The sequence below is a fragment of the Notolepis coatsorum genome (assembly GCF_963971535.1).
Source record: "Notolepis coatsorum genome assembly, chromosome: 7".
Classification (NCBI taxonomy): Eukaryota; Metazoa; Chordata; class Actinopteri; order Aulopiformes; family Paralepididae; genus Notolepis; species Notolepis coatsorum.
The window spans coordinates 73178249-73187387 of NC_140171.1; the positions used below are offsets into that span (position 1 = coordinate 73178249).

Sequence of the window (9139 nt, forward strand, 5' to 3'; positions counted from 1 at the left end):
ATCAATACGCTGGAAATGTGTATTTTGATGCACCCTACTACTCAGCTAAGACCTAATATACCATACTTCTCTCCCTTGCCACTCAGGCCCCGTTTAGACGGAAACGCTAGCAGGTGAATCCGCAAAAATATTTTTGCGGATGTGCCTTTCGTTTATACGGAAACAGCGTTTTTACGGGGTGAAACCGCAAAAAAGTGAGACTACCTTCCAGGGTGGAATTCCTAGAAACGCAAAAGGTTTGCGCTCTCGTCTAAACTGTTAAACCGTATAAATCTGTTAAAACGATGACGAAAGGGTTGTCACGGCTCTGGTCGCGCGTACTGCTTACGTCACAGGTAGCAGGTATGCGCCAGTAGCCGAGACGTAAACAAAGCAAGTATGTCAACGGAGATCACCTGAAGGCTACATTGGCAGTACTTTTAACCCTTTCACTGCCACACGACAGAAGGTTAACCCTTTACTATCACACAACCGGCTGTCGTGTGGCAGTGAAAGGGTTAAATACACAAGAATCTGTCCCGCGGCGTGAGTGGACCCACTGTCTGTGAGTGACTCTGCTTTGACCCAATCACATTCCCCATCCACAGTCTGCGAATCAGAGGCAGAGTAGGGCGGGTCTTCACAGCACGTCATGTGACATATGCGCCAATCGTGTGACAGCGGGGCTCCGTCGTTACAGCGTCGTCTGCACGGAGAATTCCACCCCAAAACGCTCGTCTAAACGTAAAATTAAAAGTGAAACCGCAAGATGACTTTTGCGGTTTCTGTTCACAAAACGCTCGTCTAAACGTAGCCTCAGCCACCCTTTCGTCTCCTTCCTTCTCTCTCCCCACCACCGGCCCAAACCAGAACTCACCCCACCCCAATCCGAGCACCCACGTGCTCATCCCCTCCCTGGTGACGTCCCATCTTCCACGCCTTCATCATAATTCTCATTCCAGAAGTCATCCTCACCACCAGTATTCACCTTTATTCATTCACGTTGCTGTAGTCTTGTGTTTGCGAGTGAATTACCTGTTGTGTTAGAGGAAAGAGCAGCATCAGGGCACAGCAGGGGGTGGGCACAGAGGATAAAGGTTCACCCTCCAGTCCCAGAATGTCCACAAAATGCCAGCTTCCGCCCATGCCTAATTTGCTCATCATCTGCAAACACACACAAACAGGCAGACACACACAAGTCACTAACCTTAAAACGTATCAACAGTATGTGTTCTCAAAATCTAAAATTGTGCTTTATTCAACAGGATCTTCAAGAGATGCTGCTTTTGTGTGTAGTCCATCTGTCTCAGTCAGACCACACCCTTCAACCCAGACACCGGGCAGAGCGCGTGGGAGGGATGCTCTGATGACACCGAGAACAGTTAGTACTCTGTAGATATAACGTCAGCTAGCGAGGTTGCACACCCATCTTCTACTTTCATGAATTGTTTTCTACTCCTACTCTGCTTTAAAAAGATAATTCCGCACCGTCATCCATTATTGAAATAGTGTCTTGATCTAGCACAGAATAGACGAGCCAGTCATGCTGTTGGTTTTATGATAAACAATTTACTTCATAACTTACCTGCTAATGATAACGTTAACTAATCAAAATAATAAAGACACTTTCGCCGCCATGACTCAGCATCAAACCCACCTTGTTGAGCATCTGCAACGACATAAACACACGGAGATGAGCAATGATTGTTTCTGAATCGTTAACCGTATAAGAAACAGGTAAATATTTACGAAATCTAAGTGATTTTCCAACCTCGGGGTTGATCTCCATCGCGCTCCACTCCATGTTTCAAGTTGGGGCTTTTTCACAGTTGGTTAGAAGAGCTCGGTGAAGGCTGCAGGGCAATGCTGCTGGCTCGCTGTGTCTGAAGAGGCTGCAGTCTCGCTGGGTCTGTGAAGAATGAAGAGATCAGCTCGTTCAAAGCGCGTGCGCGCCGTTGATATGCTGCCGGTCATAGTCCACTCCCGGTAGTCAAAGGGGGGTACTCAGGCGGGAGAACGACCGGAGCACAAAACTAACAGGCTCCTATACATTATATTTAAATACTTGAACGATATAGTCTTGGATTATAGAAATGGCTGCATATTCAGCTATGCAGTGAACATTTCTAAAGTGTAAAACAGGTCAATTAAAAATGGACTGTGCGAGCAGCACAGCACTAAAATGGAAGCTTCCAAAACCACATGTTGCAACAACAGTGGCATGGTGTGTCAATTCTCACGTTTTGAAAAAGTAGTTATCAAGATGTAAGGTATACTACCATTTAACCCTTATGTTGTCTTCGGAGTCTCCCGTGAGACCCGTTTCAAGTTTAAATTATATAATATACCCTCTAGTTTTTTTTCATTGGAACGAGGCTTTGTGATATCCTTCACAATAGCTATATAAACACTACACAACTGATTTCGACAATTTTAGCAAATTCTGAAGGTCTCTAAAAAACGTGGATAATTTGGTGTTGCATTTAAATGTTGTGTAACTGGGTCAAATTTGGGTAAGTCAAGATTCATCTTTGATCTTTAGACACCCCACCCCCACTTCTTTCCTCCACAGGAACAATTACTTTTTGCAACATGCACCTGGCCCCGTTCCCCGTACGTGGCTAACTGAGTTAGCCGGATAATCTTCAGGATAACTTGACATAAGTCAGGCTTTTCGGTTCCACGAAGCAGGTTTGTCTAAATCACTATGGCAACAGATCGAAAAAGTTTAACCTGCTCCAGCGTTCTGTATCATAGGGGATCCGCTCGGCATCACTCATGCACTCCCTCGCGTACGTGCACGCGCACTGAATAAATTCCACAAATGTACCTTTAATACCAGTATTCGTCTGACCACACCCCTCGTTAGCTTACCTTCATAAGCAGGTGTGTGGTCACCTGCTCTCCTCCTTCTCGCTTTCAACAACGGACGATTCCCTGGAACCAGAGGAACCAGAGTCGAGATCAGGCCATCGCCGGAGCGACGGCACCGATGCCTCGGCTCCTCGGAGAGGCAAACTACCCATCGGCTGCCTCCTGGGCTGGGTCGGCAACCACGAAAGTGGCAGCAGCCCCGCACCAAAACGCACGACGGAGGCGGGAATGGAGAACCGCTGGTGAAGAGTAGGTCTACTCTCCGAAGAAGACATTATGACTTAACTTTTTCCTTTGAACAGATATGAGAGAAGAAAAATCTAAGCACAATGTAAACTCGTCACAACTCTTTTCAACTAACAACACGTCAAGTGGGGTACTACCGAGGCACTTCCTTGTGGTGAAAGCGAGAAGGAGGAGAGCAGGTGACCACACACCTGCTTATGAAGGTAAGCTAACGAGGGGTGTGGTCAGACGAATACTGGTATTAAAGGTACATTTGTGGAATTTATTCAGTGCGCGTGCACGTACGCGAGGGAGTGCATGAGTGATGCTGAGCGGATCCCCTAATGATACAGAACGCTGGAGCAGGTTAAACTTTTTCGATCTGTTGCCATAGTGATTTAGACAAACCTGCTTCGTGGAACCGAAAAGCCTGACTTATGTCAAGTTATCCTGAAGATTATCCGGCTAACTCGGGCAGGGCTCTCAGTGGCAAGCGCCAAAGGTAAAAACTGAGCGCCCCTGGCGGGCGGCGGGCTTTAATTTCGCCCCCCTGGGTACAATACAGTACGGCTCAATACACACAATTGTTAAGGGGATGCAGACCTGAGAAAGACGTTAGTCTTGTTTCCATCAGGGTCCCCCATTTCCAATTCATATAGATTCATCCAACTCTTTATAATAATAAAGAAGAAGCATCACCCGTATGAACCCAACTGCACAGCTGGGAGTAAAAAACCGTTTACATGTTTTTACATCCAGTCACTCCTTTAGTCAAAGAGTAAAGACCGAACTTTCCCAGAAGCCTTCCCACATGAGTCGTAGTTATGAAAAAGACATGTCAACTGTGAGTCACGTGACCAACTGACTCAAGTTTACACATAAATCGAGCGTAGCAGACCCGTAAGCCCTACGCTCTAACTCGACACCTTAACACTCTTTAACTCACGGAAGGCGTCGCCATAGCAACATTGCTATGACGGGGAAACCCTGTACACGGCTCCTGTTTGTAATAGGAGTCGGCAGGACAACCCTCCCCCCCCCCCCCCCTCCCTGCCAAGACGTTCTAACGGCTCGGCCCTGACTGGCTCAGCAGAATGAGATAAAATCTCCTAAACCAACCAAGTGGGAAGGAGGGGTTTATTCGACACCCCCTCACAAAAAACCCTTCTTTCCCTACACACAATAACAACTGTAGCATTTTGAAACCTCCGGTAGAATGCTAATGTATAGCGTAAGCTAATACAATGCCCGCTACCCACAAAATGTGAACAGGATTTACAACAAAACAAGTCGTATGTGTGTGAATCCTACACCCGTTGTCTATGTCGTACATAGCAAACGCTGACCGAGAGTAACGGCTAGGCCGTGGAACGTGTGTGTACGAGTATTACTGCAACTAACACAACAGCGTTGTGGAACACATATACTTTGTTTAAGCAATGGAATACCACCAGTTTCTACCTGCATGTGGAGCGTCAGGCTAATAGAACCTCCTACGACTGAGTGTATGCTGTTTGTTGTTTTGGGTCCGGAGGATTTGCGACGCAAACTTTTCGCGTCTGCCCGTTCACGTCGCAAGATGGTGGCATGCAGGCGCGAACGGCCTGGGTTTGGGGAATTGCTGGAGACCAGCGAGGATGCGTCCGGCTCTGGATGTCCGATGGAAACTGAGGACTTCATGGAAGAGTCGGACGGATTCTTGTTTGAAGGTCCTGTGGAGGCGAGTATCCCTCCTATCCAGGAAACACCGGAGGGGGGAGAAATGGCTCCTTGGGACGCCTTGTTCGAAGATGTCGAGGAACCACCTCGGCCTCATCAGCAGGATGCCCTGCTATCAGCCACATCAGACTGTGGCTCCTCAATGAGTCGAAGCCTGCTGCATGTGAGGGATGCGGGTTCGGTGGAGGAAGGTCAGCAGGGGGAACTGCAGGCTTTGTTTCCCGAGCTCATGGCGGTAGCCGCCGCTGCAAACGGCGTGCCGCTGCCATTGCCTGCTCCTGTCCCTGACGATCTCATAGGTCATCTCTGGCAGCGTCGCCCGGTGAGAGGGGTGGATGTTGTCTACCCATTTTTCCCCTCAATGGGGGCCTATGTTCGTCAGGGTCAGGCGGTTTCTAACATCATGTGACTTGCCCCCGCCTACGTACCAGTTACGCGGGTGTCGGGGTTGGTCAAAGGTATGAGAGAGGGCGTGCCACGGCTTGATAGTCCGATGGCCGCTCTCCTCTGTCCGGATGTGGTGTGGGAACCATTATGCAAGCCGGTTCTCCATGGAAGATCGGCTAGGCGATTGGCATATTGGGGTGACCAGTCATTTATCGCTGGTACACAATCGCTGGCTGCGGCTTCTAACATCGCCCACCTGGCTAGATTTGTATCAGGGATAATGACGGGCGGCATGGATCTGACCGAGGTAAAATGCGATCAGATTACCCAGGCGGCAGGAGCTGTCCTGCACCTTACCCAGGTGCTGGCCATAGCCTCGGGGAAAGTGCGCGCCCTGGCCACCCTGATCCAGCGCCACCTTTGGCTGGAGCAGGCTCGAGTGCCGGAGAAGAAGAGAACCCCTCTTCTGACGGCCAGCCTCTCCGATGCTGGACTGTTCGGGAAGGCCCTGCAGCTGATGACCTCAACGTGCAGAGAGATGGCAGAGGAGAGATCCGTTCTCCAACCCCATTTTCCGCCTCCCGTCCTTGCCGGTGGAGTCAGAAGGCTTCCACGATGTCGAGCTCCCTCCGCCGTGCCTACCACTGCCTCCGCCGCCGCTGCTGGCCCCTCCAAGAAGGCCAGGAGAAGAGACAGCGCTTCTGCTACCGCCGACCCATCCACGACCGGAGGAGACGGTAGGGAACGTCGAGACCAGCAGACAGTTAACTACCGTCCCTCCGGGGCTCCTCGGGGTGGCAAGACTTGAGCGGCGCGAGGTGGCAGACGCCGCTAAAAGTGACTTTTTCCCTCTGTGTCCCCTCTCCTCTACACCCTCCCCGGCCCCTTATAATTGTGTTTTGTGCCATGTAAATAAAAAGTTCCCAGATATAAGGGGAACTATGTTTTTGGCCAAACAAACTGTGTGTTTCTTCAACAAATCATATGATGGGGTTGCGTAAATGTGAATCTGCACTATTAAGTTGAGAGATGAGTCATGTTGTGTTTAAGCATTACATCACACGCAGGAGTGGTTTGTGACCAATAAACCATGCCTAGGGGTGGTCGTTAGGCCCGAGGCGCAGCCGAGGGTCGTTAGACCCCCCTAGGCATGGTTTATTGGTCACAAATCACGACTGCACGTGGTGTAAAGCTTTTATACAACTGCCAGATTCATCCAACCTTATTTCTATACAATAAACACACATTAATCGAAGATTTATTGAAAAAACCATCCGCCAGAAAAAGTAGTTCCCACAACTCCATGTGGAAGCAGCTTGAAGTGCATCCAACCAAACTAACACATCCAACTGTGTATTATTGGAATGATTGAGAGAAGTTGCCTCATGTGGAAGCAGCTTGAAGTGCATCCAACCAACTAACACATCCAACTGTGTATTATTGGAATGATTGATTGAAATTTTTATTAACAGATGCAGAATGGGTACAATACAGTACGGCTCAATACACACAATTGTTAAGGGAATGTAGGTAAAACAAATTAAAACGTTTTCTTTGCCCTATAGGAAAAAAACGTTTTCTTCGCCCTATTTTTTTTATTTATTTCTTTTAGCCTAAACTTAACCAGTTGGAAACCAGGGGTACAGTAATAAAATTAGCAATCAACCAATCAATCAATTCAATAGACCATGCTCACTTAAAACAGCGCTGCTTCTCTCTCAGTCTGACTCCCCCGCTGTTGCAGACAGGAGTGTGTGTGTGTGCGTGTGTGTGTGTGTGTGTGTGTGTCACAGTGTGTGTGTGTGTGTGTGTATGTGTGTGTGTGTGTGTGTGTATGTGTGTGTGTGTGTTTGTGGGTACGCCAGCGTCGGACAGTGTGAGAGTGAACGCTGCAGTGCAGTCAGTGGGAAGGAAGTAGAAATTTAAATCAATCAATTAATCTATCAATCAATCCGCGATTTTTCTTTTGTTCTAGATTGACTCAAGACCCATCAATTACATCATCCAACATTGTTTAAAGGGCTAACACATTCCCCTTGACAGAATCGCTTCATATTTAGTCGTTATGGTGCTATCAACATATCCATTTGTTGTCCGCGATCTTGTTTTCTCCCGGAGTGAGCCGGGGAGTGTTATGTGATTCGGTTGTGGGCGGGTCCTGAGCCCAGGACCGTGGATTGTTGCCAATAAAGACGTGTTAATGGCCAATCAGAATCGAGAAATTTGCATGCCGTTGTATAATACGAGATTAAGCAAGGTCTGCAAGCATACACTCAGTCGTAAGAGGTTCTATTAGCCTGACGCTCCACATGCAGGTAGAAACTGGTGGTATTCCATTGCTTAAACAAAGTATATGTGTTCCACAACGCTGTTGTGTTAGTTGCAGTAATACTCGTACACACACGTTCCACGGCCTAGCCGTTACTCTCGGTCAGCGTTTGCTATGTACGACATAGACAACGGGTGTAGGATTCACACACATACGACTTGTTTTGTTGTAAATCCTGTTCACATTTTGTGGGTAGCGGGCATTGTATTAGCTTACGCTATACATTAGCATTCTACCGGAGGTTTCAAAATGCTACAGTTGTTACTGTGTGTATGGAAAGAAGGGTTTTTTGTGAGGGGGTGTCGAATAAACCCCTCCTTCCCACTTGGTTGGTTTAGGAGATTTTATCTCATTCTGCTGAGCCAGTCAGGGCCGAGCCGTTAGAACGTCTTGGCAGGGAGGGGGGGGGGGGGGGGGGGGGGGGGAGGGTTGTCCTGCCGACTCCTATTACAAACAGGAGCCGTGTACAGGGTTTCCCCCGTCATAGCAATGTTGCTATGGCGACGCCTTCCGTGAGTTAAAGAGTGTTAAGGTGTCGAGTTAGAGCGTAGGGCTTACGGGTCTGCTACGCTCGATTTATGTGTAAACTTGAGTCAGTTGGTCACGTGACTCACAGTTGACATGTCTTTTTCATAACTACGACTCATGTGGGAAGGCTTCTGGGAAAGTTCGGTCTTTACTCTTTGACTAAAGGAGTGACTGGATGTAAAAACATGTAAACGTTTTTTTACTCCCAGCTGTGCAGTTGGGTTCATACGGGTGATGCTTCTTCTTTATTATTATAAAGAGTTGGATGAATCTATATGAATTGGAAATGGGGGACCCTGATGGAAACAAGACTAACGTCTTTCTCAGGTCTGCATCCCCTTAACAATTGTGTGTATTGAGCCGTACTGTATTGTACCCAGGGGGCGAAATTAAAGCCCGCCGCCCGCCAGGGGCGCTCAGTTTTTACCTTTGGCGCTTGCCACTGAGAGCCCTGCCCGCCGTGTGGCGTGTGGACGTGTGGTTCATAACGATACTCTTATTTTGAAAATCTGTGCGGGTCTCATTTCCTGCCCAAGCGCAGCTAGAGTCATAATATCGATGGCTCCGGCAGTTAGCAGCATTCGGTTCGTATGATATTCTTATTTTGAAAAAAACGTGGCAACGAGTCATATCCGCCCAGCCGGGCGATACTATTGGCTTCTGCTCGTATCAACACAGAGCGGCCCGCAGCTCTAGTGCCACTGCTAACGTTAAGCTCTCAGAATGGTAGCAGCTCGCCCCCCGCAGCTCTAGTGCTAACGTTAAGCTCTCAGAATGGTAGCAGCTCGCCCGCAGCTCTAGTGCTAACGTTAAGCTCTCAGAATGGTAGCAGTCTGCTCTAGTCTAGATCGGACCTCCATGAGCTGCATAATACCTCCGTTCCCTCGTTAGCTAGCTCGCGTTAGCTAGCTCACGTTAAATCGATCTGTCCCAGTAAACTAAATTGTCTTAACGTTATCTACCGGGCTAGCAGTAGCTACAGATAGCTCCTGATATCAATGTCTTATAACATTGATTGAATGCGTATTCTAGCTGAGGGCATATTGAATTGAATGTGATTTGACAAAATAACCGTAACGTTATAAATAGGGTCCAGCT

General features: G+C 48.2%; 1 protein-coding gene across 1 annotated transcript in view; it reads right to left on the reverse strand.

Annotated features, from left to right (window-relative positions):
• The window catches only part of uchl1 (ubiquitin carboxyl-terminal esterase L1 (ubiquitin thiolesterase)), a gene marked incomplete at its 5' end in the record, with an annotated part of 30644 nt that extends 28861 nt beyond the window's left edge, over positions 1-1783 (reverse strand). Inside the window, 3 exons of the mRNA XM_084318305.1 lie at positions 1015-1143; positions 1637-1648; positions 1751-1783. Coding sequence (XP_084174431.1) covers positions 1015-1143; positions 1637-1648; positions 1751-1783 — 174 coding nt within the window. The remainder of the gene's footprint in view (positions 1-1014; positions 1144-1636; positions 1649-1750) is intronic.
• Between the last annotated feature and the right edge of the window lie 7356 nt (positions 1784-9139).